This window comes from Stigmatopora nigra, chromosome 21, assembly GCF_051989575.1.
Source record: "Stigmatopora nigra isolate UIUO_SnigA chromosome 21, RoL_Snig_1.1, whole genome shotgun sequence".
NCBI lineage: Eukaryota > Metazoa > Chordata > Actinopteri > Syngnathiformes > Syngnathidae > Stigmatopora > Stigmatopora nigra.
Genome location: NC_135528.1, coordinates 3,057,256 through 3,073,531, shown reverse-complemented (window position 1 = coordinate 3,073,531; position 16,276 = coordinate 3,057,256). Strand labels below are relative to the sequence as shown.

General features: G+C 37.6%; 3 protein-coding genes across 5 annotated transcripts; all 3 read left to right on the top strand.

Annotated features, from left to right (window-relative positions):
* The first annotated feature begins 1,666 nt into the window (after nt 1–1,666).
* tube1 (tubulin, epsilon 1) lies at nt 1,667–3,471 on the top strand. The gene has a single exon (XM_077743342.1). It carries the CDS (start codon nt 1,827–1,829, stop codon nt 3,210–3,212), a length of 1,386 nt encoding a protein of 461 aa, XP_077599468.1. The 5' UTR covers nt 1,667–1,826; the 3' UTR covers nt 3,213–3,471.
* Nucleotides 3,472–3,663: 192 nt separating this feature from the next.
* LOC144214722 (regulation of nuclear pre-mRNA domain-containing protein 1A-like) lies at nt 3,664–7,178 on the top strand. Its single transcript, XM_077743343.1, has 7 exons — nt 3,664–4,086; nt 4,358–4,487; nt 4,980–5,086; nt 5,167–5,261; nt 5,638–5,764; nt 6,469–6,644; nt 6,742–7,178. Exons 1-7 carry the CDS (start codon nt 3,936–3,938, stop codon nt 6,838–6,840), a joined length of 885 nt encoding a protein of 294 aa, XP_077599469.1. The 5' UTR covers nt 3,664–3,935; the 3' UTR covers nt 6,841–7,178.
* A 290-nt stretch (nt 7,179–7,468) lies between these two features.
* On the top strand, nt 7,469–15,839 carry LOC144214719 (uncharacterized). Of its 3 annotated transcripts, XM_077743339.1 has the most exons (13): nt 7,469–7,830; nt 7,909–7,977; nt 9,217–9,241; nt 11,796–11,882; nt 11,960–12,043; nt 12,137–12,231; nt 12,308–12,427; nt 12,520–12,562; nt 13,266–14,010; nt 14,083–14,200; nt 14,632–14,809; nt 14,885–14,992; nt 15,023–15,839. In XM_077743339.1, the coding sequence occupies exons 1-13, from the start codon at nt 7,771–7,773 to the stop codon at nt 15,580–15,582; spliced, it is 2,292 nt and encodes a 763-aa protein (XP_077599465.1). In that variant the 5' UTR covers nt 7,469–7,770; the 3' UTR covers nt 15,583–15,839. The 3 variants fall into 3 exon arrangements, with proteins under 3 accessions (XP_077599465.1, XP_077599464.1, XP_077599466.1); XM_077743338.1 differs by having other exon boundaries at nt 14,885–15,839; XM_077743340.1 differs by lacking the exon at nt 9,217–9,241 and having other exon boundaries at nt 7,760–7,830; nt 14,885–15,839.
* The last annotated feature ends 437 nt before the right edge of the window (nt 15,840–16,276 follow it).

The following is a 16,276-nucleotide window of genomic DNA, read 5'->3' as shown; positions in this document are numbered from 1 at the left end:
TGCCTTTTGTAAATAAATAAATGTGAATAAAAAGTCTAACAGAATATTAGTGACCGTTTTCCTGTACATTTTAATTGAATTTTCCACATAAATTTAGTGACAAATAATGATCTGAACGGAGGGGCCTCTTCCTGGATTTGTTCCATGTCCTGTCACACACAGCGGGAAGACGATAAGTACGATAAGAAAAGTGATGTCATGAGTATTGGAACAACAAGTTTACAAAACAAACTATTTTGGGGTAAGGAAATGTTGGGAGGAAAGAAAAACACAGTAGTCAGAATGCGTGGTTAAAGTCTAATTTTCATGCTAGCAGTTGATTAACAACCAAAAACTAATCGCTAGCGGATTGTGTTTAGTACATGGTGTCAACAACAATGGTCCCACTTTCTACGCAATAACTCTTTTTTAGTGGTCAACAATTAACACAAAAGCAAGCAGGTAATATGAAACCATGCGTTGTAAATCAAAGGTCAATTACTAAGGATTATGTAGTTTATCTCCAGAGTCATCAATAAAAGGACAATGCCGCGCAAATTGATACTTCCAAAGGGACATGACAGTTGTAAATTACTTTAGTTTGAAAAACAAAGACCTGTTTATTATTTTATGTATTTAAATACAAGCCATTTGATCTCACCGGTTCAGAAAATGAATGAATTAATCATATTTTGTACACGCCTCTGTTATATTAATGTTATAAGTTAAATATTTTTTCACAAAACATTCTGTACATGTTGTTAGAGTCAAAATAACATTTCTCACTTCTTCCCAATCAAATGAAGTGAAAGTAAGAAGTTTAAAACAAGTCATCAGTGTGTCATGGCTGCTATTTTGTCAAATATTTTGATAGACCTATTAAAAAAATAGAAGATTGAACTCAGTCTTTGTCACTTCAGTTATTTGTCAACACATACACACCAATCCATCCTACGGTTGTCTTGACAACAGGACTCACATGTTGCTTCCTGACCGTTATTGCCGGTTAAAGGCAGCGTGACCTTTATAACCCCGGTCAAGAATTCTGGATGAAAAATGCAGGGAGTAGTCTTGCATCTTAAAAATGGGCCACCGCAAAGAATGTGTTACAGCATACTGTGTGTTATCGTTTAGTGCAGGTTACAGTGTGGATTGTGGGAAGTGAGACCGTTTTTAAAACTCATAATTTCTTCGTCTTTTGGCCTTTTGAACGCATAAAAAATCATTTTCTAAACTCATACATAATGCAAAAACAGATTGTGCAATACATTAATACATAAAGGGATATTATGGCAAAAATGAACTAGAATTAAGCCAAAACAACATACATTTTATGAAGTATATTTTTAATCACTCTTTTGTTTAAACAACACACATTTTATGAAGTGTATTTTTTATCACCAGTTTATGTAATGTAATGTAATTTAATGAAATGTACAGTGTAATGTAAGGAAATGTAGAGTAGTGTAATGTAATATAATAAACTAGAATGAATGATTTTCGAAAGTAAAATATTTTAACCCGCTGAAATTGGGTGTTCTTAAATCATAACTATGTTGATTCGAATGTTATTCGATTTATTGAATGGCTCCGACGCAATATGGCCGAGAAATTACAACGTTTGTCACTTCTGTAAAAAGAGGGCATGTGCTATCTAGCCATATAACAGGATATCTATGGCCAGCAGGAGGTGGATCCCGGAAGTAACAGAAAATGATGAAGGAAAAAGACAACGAAGAAGAAATACAAACCATATGAGCGGTACAGCTGATTTTAGTTAGTAGCGTTTGCTTTATATAGTCAATCGACATATTTAATAAGATATAAAGTGAATTACGGGATTTCAAATGACGCAGTCTATTGTTGTTCAAGTTGGACAGTGTGGAAACCAGATTGGTTGTCGTTTTTGGGAACGTGCTTTGCAAGAGTATGCTCATTTCAACAAAAATGGCGTGTATGACGATGCCACTGGCGCATTTTTCCACAATGTAGATTTGACGAGTCGTCATAATGGAGTTTATTGTGCTAATAATGGAGTTGTCCAATTGCTGAAAGCTAGGGCAGTGCTTTTGGACATGGAGGAGGGTGTCATCAATGAGATTATGCAAGGCCCTTTGAGGGAAGTTTTTGATAGTACTCAGGTCCTCACTGGAGTATCAGGTGCGGGCAACAACTGGGCTGTTGGACACATGATGTATGGCTCAACCTACAAGGAAAAGATAGTGGACCAACTAAGGAAAGCAGCTGAACAGTGTGATTGTCTGCAATCTTTTTTTCTTATCCACTCTATGGGAGGTGGTACAGGTTCTGGACTCGGGACCAAATTACTCTGTCTCCTCAAGGATGAATTCCCTAAGGTGTGTCGCATTGTCACTCCCGTCTTCCCATCTTTGGAGGACGACGTCATTGTATCGCCTTACAACACCATGCTGGCCATGAAAGAACTCACAGAGAATGCTGACTGTGTCCTGCCTGTAGAAAACCAGTCGCTGGTGGATATTATGAAAATCCAACATGCTGGCTGCAGAATCCCAGAAATTGATACACTAACTGGGTTAGAAAAGCCATTTGATGCCATGAATGATATTGTTGCTAACAAATTACTTAATCTTACCAGCTCTGCCCGTTTTGAGGGGTCCTTAAACATGGATCTGAATGAAATCGCCATGAATATGGTGCCTTTCCCTCGATTGCACTTCCTGATTCCAAGTCTCAGTCCTATCTGCAACTTGGTAGATGTAGGTAAACCAGCTAAAAGATTGGATCAAATATTTAGCAATGCCTTCTCTAAAAGTCATCAATTAATCAAAGTGGACCCAAAACACAGCCTCTACCTTGCCTGTTCTCTCATGCTCAGGGGTAATGTTAAAGTGTCAGATTTACGCAGAAATATCGAGAGGTTAACACCTTCTTTGCATTTTGTGTCATGGAACCCAGAAGGCTGGAAAACAAGTCTCTGCTCTGTGGCCCCTGTTGGTCACTCTCAATCATTATTGGTCCTGGCTAATAACACGGCTATTAAGTCCACATTCATGGAACTGAGAGAACGTTTTACCAAGCTTTATAGGAAGAAAGCACACTTGCATCATTACCTGCAAGTAGAAGGGATGGAGCACAGCTTATTTTCAGAAGCTGTAACATGTCTTGACTCTTTGATTGAGGAGTATAACAATTTAGATGTTGGTGCAAGGAAATTAATACCTGATGCACCAAGATTAAAGATTGCTAGATGAAATTAAATACTGCAGGTATTTCAGTTATTAGTTGAAAAGGCATGCGATGGGCTTCTCTGATTTTAATACAATCTAATGTAATATTCTAATGAGTTATTTGGACACACTAGTGCTGAATTTGAAAACAGATTTTTAATTGTAACGGACATAGATTGTTTTTATTGGAAAGTCTGAATCAGATAACTTAAATACAGGTTTAAAAATGCCATTCTGTGGCAAAATAGTTATTTATTTGATACAAAGTGCATTTGTTTGCATTGATTTACAAGCAAATTGCTTATTTTTATTGTGGCAGACCTACTGATTTAATGCAGAATTACCTTATAAACCATTGTGAAAAATTTGCACAAATCTAGACGTGTCAATTAGTCATAAAATGAAGTTCAATTCAAATATATTTTAACTAAAAAAATGTTTGTTTACAGTGGGCTGAATGTTAGAATTCCATTGCCATTGAACGCATCACGGCATCACACGGAAATGCCTATTGCAGGCAACCATGTTTGGAAAGGCTAGCTACCTCGCTAACAAGCTAACCTGGAACGACACTGCGTAAATAGTGTGGGGACGTATTTAACTTGTGAATGGCCGTATAAACCTCCGTGGAACATTGAACGTAAACAAAAGAACAACCAGCATTGGTAGAGGAAGTTGAGGCAGTGAAGCTGCTGAAACAGTGGGACGTCGGTGAGGCGACGAAGCGACATTTGTTCAGCGGTCGACATGTCCTCGTTCTCCGAGGCTGCTCTCGAGAAGAAATTGTCCGAGCTTAGCAACTCTCAGCAGAGCGTCCAGACGCTTTCGCTGTGGCTCATCCATCATAGGAAGCACTCCAAGAACATCGTGCATGTTTGGTTCAACGAGCTCGTTAAAGGTGAGCAAGCTCCGTGCAGAAAAGCATCGATCTTAGTCAACAAGTCCTAAACGGTCAACAACAGTGATGAATAATGATTCTACTACTTGTGATCTTCTCATCTATCATGCTAACATCTCATCCACATAACCATAAATACATCTTTTACCTTCCTTTAAATGTGATCCAATTTGCAAGAATTGCCAGTCATAATCCTGGATTATTATGTAAAATCAGTTTGCTGTTTTGTGTTTATCAATGTATTTACCCTTCTTTGCTTGTGTTTTTACAGTTCCTGAATCACGCAAATTGACTTTCCTATACTTGGCCAATGATGTCATTCAGAACAGCAAGAAGAAAGGACCAGAGTTCACGCAGGATTTTGCACCGGTTATCGTTGATGCATTTAAACATGTTTATAGGTCAGTGTTTTTTAACCTGGGTACGTTGTACCATCCACTGGCTTGATATGATCACGTGACATTGCCTGGCCAATCAGTGCAGCGAGGAATTTATATAGTCATACCTCTAACAAAGAGTAAGAACATTTTCAGGTTATGATTTTTAATATGCAAATGAGTTATCTGAAAGAGATCCAAATTACGAAATCCTCCAAAAGTAAATGCATTTCCATATTTTACTGGTTTATCATATTTTTTTAACATTGGAAATATTCTAACTGGAATATCTTGTGCTGCAAAAAAATGAATGTGATATGTTCATCCACACTTGTCTTTTATTTACATTTGAACAGCTGTTTTGCAAAGGGTGATTATTTCTTCAAGCTGGCAGCAACTAACATTTATTGATCACATTTCTTTTAATGGCAGTAAATGAGGGAAGCCAAATCTGTGCACATTTGGTATTTTACATATGCGTATTTAAAAAAAAATCACCTGTTTTTTTTTTCTCAGGGAGTGCGAAGAGGGATGTAAGAAGCAACTTGGCCGGGTGCTATCCATCTGGCAGGAAAGAGGAGTCTATGACAGTGAGCTGCTGGAGCAGCTTTCTAGAGTCCTCTGTAAGATCTTTGTTTACTTGTAACCTTGCATATGAATGAATTAGAATAACTCTAGTGGTTGTCTCTTGGGATGTGCGCAGATGGCGATAAGAAACCAACCAAGAGGCCCTACGAGTCCATCCAAGCAGTGAAAGACAACTTTTCTGGACAAATGTCTCCTTCAGAACCCCCACAGGTCCTAGTGCAGATGGTCGATGGATGATTGGCAGAAAATTCTCAAAACTTTAAATCACGGTTAAATGATAAAAAAAATCGTTCAATTCCAAAGATAATTCGAATGGGTCCATTGATTAGGGTGGTATTGAACATATAGTACAGTGGTACCTCTACTTCTGAATGCTTCAATACAAATTTCATACAAAATTGATGTTCTTTTATCATTTTTAAAGGCTTTATAGTAGCCAGTATTCAAGATTGTGAAATGAATTATGCTAATTCAATGTTAAATGGTGCTCTAGTCAAGTTCTGGAACCAATTATTTTTTTAAGTACAGGTACCACTTCTACTTACAGTTTAAGGCAGTTCGTGATATCTTACTGTTTTCCCAGTAGACGTCCGATTTGATCCGAGCACTACAAGAGCTTGAAAACGCCACGTCAGGAGACTCACAGCTGCGACAGCGCATCTCCTTGTTACCAGCTGAGGTGCAAGATATGTCGCTGCTTCACAGGATTACAGGTAAATAGAAGTACTGTATTGCACAGAAAAAAAATTAAACATTTGCTTAGTACAAGGTTAGCAGCACTACTAAATTCAATCGGGTAAGGGTGTTAGTTAGACTAGGGTTGGGCCGCTTTAACGTCAACTCAATTTCATGTGGGCCGGACCATTTTAGATGTAATATTTAGATTTTTTTTAATAAATGGATTAAATGAACTGGATTAAAGGGCCTGAATATTCAGTTTTTTATAGATCTAAAACAATGTTTTTTTTTAGCTTTTTATATATTTTTAATTTTACTAAATGATTTTTGAACTAAAAACACAGTAAAGAATATTAAATAATGACAATATTGATTTAAAAAGGGGAAAATCAGGAAATTTGATATACATCTATATTCTTCATTTTAATTTGATCCTAAACAACGTTGGCACTCATGATTTACTTTCTCGGGCCGCACAAAATGATGCGAAGGGCCAGATTTGGCCCCCGGGCCGCCACTTTGACACCTTGGAATAGGCAATCAAATCAGCTCCCATCATTGTTGTTCATTTTATTTGAAGACAGTTTTATAATGCAATTTTTTTGTTTGTTTTTCTTTTATTTCAATTTCTCAGTTTCATTTTCAAGTGTTTTGTATTATTTGTAAAAAAAAAAAATGAAAAAAACAACAACACCAGCCTTTATATTCAAAATTCTTATTCTGTGTGTATCTTTTTCAGATAAGGAGGTGGGCGCGCGCTTCTCACGCCAGGTGGACGACGCCTGCATGCTGCTGGCCGACTACAGTGGACGCCTAGCAGCCGAAATCGACGATCGGCGACAGCTGACACGGATGCTGTCGAGTTTTCTCCAAAGCCAACGTGACAGTCTTGTGAACAATGAGCACAAACTTGAAGTACGGTTCCTCTTCTTTTCGTTATCTATATATTTTTTAGGATTACATTTTTAAATGATGATTCAAATTTAATGTTGCTTTTTCTTGCTGTTTCCAGGAGTACAAACGCAAACTGGCCCGAGTGAGCCAGGTCCGGAAAGAGCTGAGATCTCGTTTGAACAATCTTCCAAGTGGACTCCACAATTCCTCCACCTGACATTAGATCTGAAATTTCTGGGTTCTTTTGTTTTATCTTTGGTTTTTAAGTAGATAGAAATGCCCTACATTGTTTGGCTACTTTAATTCAAATTATTTAAAAGTATTTTTTCCATGTTTATTCAAAATGTAATGCTCTTTTCATCAACTTGTTTTGGCTGTGCTTCTGTATAAACAGTTAATGGTCATTCAAGCTGCGATTGCAAAAGTATAAGTAGGGGGTCATTGTATATAACACGCAGCTGCATGTAAATATCTTATATTTGAAATGTCAATGTTGAGTTTGTTAGGAGGATTTTGTACATACTTGCTGATGACCAAATAAACTACATAGTTATACATTTTTTAATTGTCTTATTTTCTCCAGAATGAGATATGTTTATTTCTGATTGAGTTGACTGGCTTTAATACTGATGGTTTGGTTTATAACAATCTATTACCATAAGGCTGCATGTTAAATAATTTCCAAAACAAATCATGTTCAAGTATGCAGTAGAATTGCTGCGTGTCTGGCAGTGAATTAACTTTTTCTAAATAATTTTCTTTTCAAAATGATGCTTTTAGTATATCAGAGTGCACGCCCATTGTGTTTAGCGAATCAGTAAAAGGGAATGACGACGCCAGTCCTAATTGGCTCACAGAACACATCAAACATCTAGCCTTATATAGAACATCTAACGCTCTGCAAATTGCACGTTGCTCTAATGAAAGTTCAAATATTCGCTTAATATCCCACACTTCTAATCTGATAAAAATTTATTTAACAGATACTTAACAGAGCTGTGATATTACCTTTTAATTTACGATTTACAGCTCCGTGGCTACCTAGTTTTCTCGTCGCGTTTGCATGCTAGTTAGCTTATCCTAGCTAGACTAGATTAAGCCCTCTTTTGTTAAAATCTGAACGATCCAAAACGAGATATTTTCAAACATGGACGATTTGGTAACTCCTTACGAAGATGACTCGGCGACGGAGTTCATTAATTGTTCGGTAAGCATTCAAGGGCGTTATAATTAGTGTCAATAGCTTCATTCAAATAACTTAAACGTATCATTTTACTTTCCCCAGGTGTGTGAAATATCATTGAGGGGTCAAAATTTGTATAAGATACACGTGACGACGCCGCGACACTTAAAGGTACAATTGTTGTTGTTACTGTTGTTCTATTAAGTACTAACATGTCTCTGGTGTATTGGCCCTGCATAATTGGCTAAAATATATTTTAAAAATAAATCTAGCAATGCATTTGTACTTACAGGTTTATTTTAAAAAAGCCAGGTAATTTTCAAATTACAACATTTGAAGTAAAATAAATACAAATCCAATATAACAGCCACAGTTACAACACAATCCTCTTTTTAAACGTGTAAATCCTCCAGATGTGTATTGCAACAATAATTCAGCACCCCTGTAAAATATATTTTTTATATTGATTTATATTTATATTTCTTGTGAAGATTAATTGCCTGTCAAAGATGTGTACAATTTTATTGTGTTATAAATCCAGGATCTTGTCTTGTTTCTGGGAAATACCTAATGGTGCTTCACGGTTGTGCATTAAAAAGCAAAGCAGGTCAAGAATCTTTCTTTGATAGTCTTGAAATGGCAGGCTTTTCTGATTCAAGATTCCACCTCAAAACAGATTTTTAGGCTTGACTGTTCACACTATATGACAAAGTGTCCAATTCGGATCTGAGCCTGTTTGCTGTTACAATGATGGCCTCACCCAGCATAGACTGACGTCATGGATGGTCAAAACATATTTGAGCTGTTCAGACTGAGAAACATCTCGAGCCATATCGGATATGAAACTACCTTTGTGGTTTCCATCTCTTTTCTGTGCTCTGTGATTGTTCAGACTCTTCTTTTTTTTCTATAAGTATGTTTTTTTTTTTTTTACAAGTGCATAACACCATCAAGACGATTGCCAAATTTGATGGCCATTTTGTCGTCAATTTTCGGGACCCAATGTTGCAAGCTGCGTGCCATATTGAAGATCTCTTGCGAAGCTTTCTCTAGCTAACAATGTCACTTGTTTGTATTGTATTGGACATTAAGAACCTCCAGGATCACAACTTTGTGATTACAAACTATCTGAAGCATCAAGAAATGTACATTTTTTATCAATGAAGAACTTTTTTTGTTTAAATAATGGAGGTCTTGGTAAGTTTCATCATCTTCAACAATTTCCTCTTCTGTCACATCAGTACCATCAACTATTTCTTTGGTGTTAAACATTTGGTCTTGGTCCACATAAATATGAGTATATACAGTGAGTAAAAAGTATCTTACAGAACAACCAAACTGTCAAAGATCTCAGTTTTTTTTAACATGTAAGATCTTATTTTTTAATAACTCTTCTTTCATCCTTGGCAGAAAGAGGATGCTGCCATTGCCGCTGGTAAGTAGACTCTGTTGTCTATTCAGTTATTTCCAGGTTGTGTTTGACTGACAATTGCTAGCTCTTTAACACGACGAAGTATACAAGTATGAACCTAAAGGTAAGTTTTGGTGTCTGGTTCTCCAGGTATTTGGTATATCAATCATGGGATTTCAGTGGTATTTTCAACCTGTGATATTTTCAAATGGATCATCCAATTCATTTATGGTTCTCATGGGAATTCTACAACATTCTCCTGAATTTCTTCAGTGGTGGTATTGCACAGAATAGTCTTCTGGCCTATGGCTGCAACAATACAAAAACAAAACTGAACACAAACCAGTCGCAGGAATTGTGGGGAACTGATTTTCCACCTATGTAATATTTTATCTTTTGCGTGGTCATCAAATTAGGAGGCTGTTTCCTACAAAACATCAGACTTCATTTATTGGTTCCAGAAATGTTTTCCAACTCTCTTCAGCTAACCTAGTGGAGCTGCAATAGAGGAAAAAGTGGGCAAGAATTGGGCCATGCAGTGTTGGCAAAACAACATAAAGTGCCAAGAATTTGTCCATTGTTATTTTGCCTTTTGGATCGTAGCTTTACATTAAAACTTAATCTGCCAGGACATTTTCTTTCATATGGCTGTTGAAGTTTTTGAGTATTGTTTCAGCTTTGCCATATTGAATGGTTTTCTGGAATGAACTGCCCATTTAAGGTTGCCCTTCTGAATCTTCATTGGATTTAAACCCAGACATTGACTTGGTTATTCCAAAACATTATTATTATTTATTTTTGAGCCATTCAGAGGAGCGTATTTTGGATTAAGAGTTATTGAGGTTCAGAGCACAAACTGGTAGCTGTACATTTTCTTGCAGACAATGGAATTCATTTTTAATCAAGGTGTATTGGTCCTGAGTCAACAAAGCAGTCCTTGCCCATCACATTGAGACTACTATGTTTCACTTGGCATAATGTTGTTTTTATCAAATGCCACTTTTATGCCAGATGTAATGGGTTGCACGCCTTCTAAAAAGCTGCAGTTGTAATTTAGACAATCCACACTATTTTTCTCCAAACCTCTTTTTACCATTGTTTTTCCTCATGACATACTCTTGAACTGACCTTAACTGAGCTCACTGAGACCATCAATTCAATGGACATTGTCCTATTCTGGATGAGTCGTCATCACTTTTATTACATTATACATTTTAGCAGGCCAACAACAGTGCGGTTTGTCACTGTTCTCAGTTTTCTTCGTTTGTGAATAATGGCTCTGGCTGTTGTTTTCTGGATCCCCAAGGTCTTGGAAATAGCTTTCTAACCTTTTCCAGGCTGATAGATTTCAACTTTTTATCTCATTTTTATTATAGCTACAGTTCATGCATCCCTGGCTTGTCTCTGTTATATTAAAACTGGTTTGATGAAATGAACCTTTGTGTTTCAGAAATAGTAAAAAAAAAAATCATAGGTACAGTAATCCCTCGAATATCGTGGTTATTTTAGACCAGACATGGGCGTGATAGTTGAAAAATCGCTCAATAGGATTGCCCCATTCTAACTTTTAAAACATTTTCTTCAATGCATAGCCTAGTAGCAAGTGTCTTTTGCATGAATTTTCACATTTTTATGAACTTAAAAACATGTATATATATTTTTAAAAATAATTAATAGCGGAAAAAAATTGCGAAGTAGTGAAATTGCGATAAGTAAAGACGCGATAATCGAGGGATTACTGTTTAGGTCATGATACATTCTCACAGAATTTTGGCTCGGTTCTTGAGTACCTGATCTTGGTTCTTGAAGACCTGTAGACTGATTACCGCCTCTCCATAGCATGCCTCTCAAATACTTGGACTTGATTCTTGGCTCATCCAACTGTTGCCTGGTGATGGAGTAATTCAACTTCCCTCTTCTCTTAAGTCCCGAGGGCTTGGATCTTGACTTTATTTTGGGGGTTGTTTCTGAGCTCTACTATTTGCAGCTTGCTTTTCAAAGTTATTCATTTTCTGTTCTTTACTACAGCAACTTAATTGTTGGCTTGAACATCAGTTTCTTTGGGGCGGGGGTATCTAAAGGTCTCGTTACTGTTTTTCAGTCGCTGCCTGAATCATGCATCCATCTCACATTTTGTTTATCATTAACAAAATAGTTTTGAGGTGAAACCTCAGTTAGTCTATCACTAGTCTTTGCCACTCAATTGCTAATTTGTTTTACTTGGGCAAATTCAGTCTTTCTTGCAACAACAACAGAGGTTTGTCAGTAGCAGGTGAATGATTGAGAAGGCTGTCTTTCCACAGGCACACTAGTTCGCCTTGTTTTTCTTCCAGTCGTCTTTAAGATTTCTTCAATCTGACATTGATAATTTTTCTGGTTTTGCTGTCCCTTAGAGTGTACATTTAAAATTGCTATCTATTCAAGATCACATTTTTGTAGAAAAAAAAAGTACGATATTGATGAAAGTTGAAAATAATTATGAATAAAGTGTATTGTCAGGGACAGTATATATGATTTAAAGTGCCTTCTACCTGTGACCCCCTCATCATTCATTTCTATTTTTATTTGCTATTATCAGGTGTCATGTCACGGGAAAAATATCTGCCCAAATTCCAGGACATTTTGGAATACATTGATTACCTGAACCTTGATGAGCCAATCATTGGTAATTGATCCAGATTGCACTTAAAACAAACTTTTCAGTTAATGTGATGTAATACATTGAGTTCCTTTTATTTCCAGGTTTAAACTTTTTGGAGGAGATACCAGGCGGGCGGGCTGAAGATCACAATATATTATATTACACATTTCGTCATACGCAGCTGGGTAGGATAACAATTAGGCTTTTGTCACGTCATTGATGATGACAAAGCCTATGTCTGTTTATTATTAATATTATTATTATTATTATTATTATAGCTCACCGTTACCGATGCACGCTGTGTAATAATTCTGGATCCTCACCGGAAATGATTCACCACGTGATTGGGCGGAAACACCGGCAGAAATACATTGTAAACTAGTTATGACTTAATATAAATATATATTTTTTTATAATACTGTGACTCAAAGGAATGTATATCATCATAGGAGACACAGCGTCCAGATCTGGTGATTTGGGAGACAAATTCACTTTTTGCACAGACAGGAAAGCTTATTCGCAACAGAGCGGAGATCGTTGCCAGGCAGGATGGCAGTGGACGTCCCACGGTATGAAGAGAGGTCATGGGACTTTGTCCCATTGCCCTACATGTAAAAAAAGAAACAACAACAACAAAAAACTAACTTTATTTGTCTTCCAGCCAATGAAGACAAATAAGAAAGGAGAAAAATCACCGATAAAAGGTAAAGAAACTCATTTCAAATCATACCAGTTGTCAATTACTAACAAAAAGAACTAACAATTGATATTCACAGACATCTTGTAGTAACACATGCAATCAACTAATTGTCATATATTGTCAAGTTATATTACTATTAACAAAAATTAAATCATGACTTTCTTTTCCTCCAAATTATTTCTATTTTTTTGACTTGTCATTTTCAGTTTTATAATTTTATTTTAGATTTAAATTCTTATTTAATAATGTTAGCACTTGAGATTTTCCCCCAATATTCCCTTTTTAAAATTTATCCATGCTTCAAAAGATAAAAAAATATATAAATAGCCATAGGTAGAGCTGGGGGATAAAACAATAACGATACGTATCATGAAATAAATTTTGTCAACGATATTAAAAACTTGTGATAAAAATTCCATCATTTTAAACTGCAGTTACGGCACCCAACCACCACATAGAATGGGGGCGCTGTTGCAATATCAACGCCAGTTTGAGACCAAGTTGATTTTTTTAAAATTTATTTCATATTGCACAGCAACTTTTGCAAATTCATAAAAATAAAGCAGGTAATTTTAAAATGAATGAAAATCATGTTGGTTAAACATATTAACTTTTATATAATTGCCTGGTCCTGCTATTCAGTTTAAGTTAAGAACAATAAAGGATGTTAAAATGAATTCTAGCACCTGTTCTTTTTTTCTGTCTAGATCCCGAATGGCCGAGAAACGACAAAGAACCACCTAACCCCTCAAGCACGAGGAAACAAAACCAGGATTTCCAAGGCTCACACTTTCATGATTCTGGGCTAAACCTTGAGAGCACTGCCTCCTTTCTTCCAACCAGGTCATCCTCATTGAAAATGGCTGATAGCAGAAAGACAACAAACTTGTACGACCAGCAGCTGGAGGGGCACGATAATTGGGAACGAGGTCTTCACCAAGGAAAGAATATGGACTCGGATCATTTTCTGGATAACTCTTACACACCAAGTATTTGCAATCCCAGTAAGGAAACACAATGGAAATGGAAGCGACCTACTGAAAGTTACGGTACCGAACGAGAGCCAGAAACCAATAATAAATTATTCTCCGAGGACGTACGGTTGCAATTTCAGCCCCAGCGTTCGGACATCCATGGAAATGAGCAACACTGGTCTTCTCACATGGATCCAAACCCAAGGCTCGGTTCGAGCAAGGCACAATCCCCTACAAAGAACGTACATCCGCCTAATTGCGATTTTATAGATTACCATCACGGAATGCGAAAAGCAGAGACGCTTTCGCTTGGCTCTAAAAAGTCCCACAGTCCCCCGGAAGATTCCTGTAGTGATTTTAAAATCCCAGAATCTTTCCGCCGCTTCATGAATCCTCGCAATGAAACGTCCTTTAATCGTAAAAGAAAGAGCCGATTCTCGGATGCCACACCTGAAGAAGTGGAGGTGGCCCAGAGGGTGTAAGTGATTTATAATAACATGCTTTTCTGTCATTGTTTCATACTGACATTTATGGACTTTTGTGGTTACAGCTTCAACACTGGGCCGCCAGGGGCTAAACTGAGAAGTGCTATGAGATCAGGCAATGAAATGGTACAGCAGGGGAGCCGTGGTGGCATGCTCTACTCTGACCAATTTTCACAATCAAAGGTAGCGAATTGCGGGAAAAATTATTACAGTATTTTCACGACTATAAGGCGCACTTACAAGTCTTAAATGTTCTCCAAAATAGACAGGGCGACTTATAATCCAGTGTACTTTATATATGGAAAAAAATGTAAATATTTCATTCATTGAAGGTGCGCCTTATAATGCGGTGCGCCTTATAGTCGTGAGTATATGTATAAGTATTATAAATACTGTACCCTTTAGAACCCCAGTCGTTCCATTCCGGCGTGGTGAGTATCGTGCGTGTTTTTACCTGAATTAGCGGCTAATGTGGTAAAGCTACTGAGTGGCCATAATGTTTTTGGCGTTCCTTTTGCAACAAAAAAATACCTCAGTAAAACATTTTGAGATGAAGTTCATTGTTGTCCTTCAACTGTCCACTTGACATGAAATGCATTTTTTTGTCACTGCAGATGACATCAAAACACGGGAAGAGACTCCAGGATGATTCCATCTATAGAAGTGTTGATAACATCCGCGGTGAGGAACACAACAACCGAGAGAGAAACTGGACCAATACACGTGATGCACAGGAGGTGTACAAACAAGGGCACAGAGAGGCTCGTGACTTGATCAGAAACCGTTATGACAGTATGCAGTAGTTTTTAACCTCACATTATCATGTTTACTTGCACCAGTTGATTTTACATTTCTCCCATCCTTTAGAAACTGGCGGTCAGGAAGAAATGTATTCGCCACATCGTTTGGATGAGCAGGTGCTGCAGTCCAACCGCTTCAAAAGAAGCACGCAGGAGCCTGAGTGGTTCCAAAGAGGCAACCAGGAGCCCGAGCGGTTCCAAAGAGGCGCCCAGGAAATGGACCGCTTCCAAAGAGGCACCCAGGATGGCGACCGCTTCCAAAGAGGCGCCCAGGATGGCGACCGCTTCCAAAGAGGCGCCCAGGATGGCGACCGCTTCCAAAGAGGCTCCCGGGATGGAGACCGCTTCCAAAGAGGCACCCAGGATGGAGACCGCTTCCAAAGAGGCACCCAGGATGGAGACCGCTTCCAAAGAGGCACTCAGGATGGCGACCGCTTCCAAAGAAGCTCCAAGGATGGCGACCGCTTCCAAAGAAGCTCCAAGGATGGCGACCGCTTCCAAAGAGGCGCCCAGGATGGCGACCGCTTCCAAAGAGGCGCCCAAAAGCCCAACCGCTTTCAAGCTGGTGCTGAGCCTTCCAAACGTTCTGAAGGACGCGCCCAGCAACGGTTTCAGGAGGGTGACATGCAAACAGGCTCACCGGGAATTTCTAATTCTCACTTGCCGCCCTTGGACGTAGCTATAGACCCCAATGACGAGAACCATCATGTTAAAAAATTGGAAAAACTCAAATCCACTATCCTGCAATTTATGGCCAGGAATTAGCTGTACATCATTTACTGTCTTTTAGTGGTGGTTTAATTGGACGATATGAGTTTTGTGTTTTTACATGTGACCTGTTGTCAATTTTGACTTGTTTTTTTTCAACTTGTAAATTATGTAAAAAAAAGTGTTTAAAATGATTGAAATTTATCATCTGTTTTTTGAATGAAATTATAATGCAATTAAGCAGATTATAAATCAATGACTATGACCACGTTGCGCCCTTATACCATCTCATTTTATTAAAAAATGAAACAATATTCTAAATGAAAAGAAGTCTTGCAATCAAAATGAACCAAGTGAATTTACCTCAGTAATTATTGAAAGGACAATTTCTAACGACAACAAAAAACAGACTGCAAAGAAATAGTGTTTACATAAATTGTTGAGCTACATGCTATAGTTATCTGCTCAACTACTGTTTTGATGCAAATTTCAAATTTTATGGCTGTTAGACTGCAGAAAATTAGTTTATGGTTGCCAGTCGCCGTTTGACTTCAATTGTCATAAATTTAATATTTTATGGTAACTTCATGGTTGCATGTAATTACTGATAATAGACAGAACTCAATAGTGACCACTAGTGGCTAGGTAGCGAATTGATCCTTAGTCCTGTCTGTGGGTTGAGCAACATACGAGTCGCACCTGAGTTCCATTGTGACAGAAAACTAAGAAAAGTTTGAATTATTGTACCCAA

Bases quoted from the DNA above. Each gene is read 5' to 3' on its own strand.
- tube1 (XM_077743342.1), top strand. From the start codon at position 1,827: ATGACGCAGTCTATTGTTGTTCAAGTTGGACAGTGTGGAAACCAGATT.
- LOC144214722 (XM_077743343.1), top strand. From the start codon at position 3,936: ATGTCCTCGTTCTCCGAGGCTGCTCTCGAGAAGAAATTGTCCGAGCTT. The intron at 4,087-4,357 runs GTGAGCAAGCTC...GTGTTTTTACAG, and splicing joins GTTCAACGAGCTCGTTAAAG to TTCCTGAATCACGCAAATTG. The intron at 5,262-5,637 runs GTCCTAGTGCAG...TTTTCCCAGTAG, and splicing joins CTCCTTCAGAACCCCCACAG to ACGTCCGATTTGATCCGAGC.
- LOC144214719 (XM_077743338.1), top strand. From the start codon at position 7,771: ATGGACGATTTGGTAACTCCTTACGAAGATGACTCGGCGACGGAGTTC. The intron at 12,232-12,307 runs GTAAACTAGTTA...ATATCATCATAG, and splicing joins AACACCGGCAGAAATACATT to GAGACACAGCGTCCAGATCT. The intron at 12,563-13,265 runs GTAAAGAAACTC...TTTTCTGTCTAG, and splicing joins AGAAAAATCACCGATAAAAG to ATCCCGAATGGCCGAGAAAC.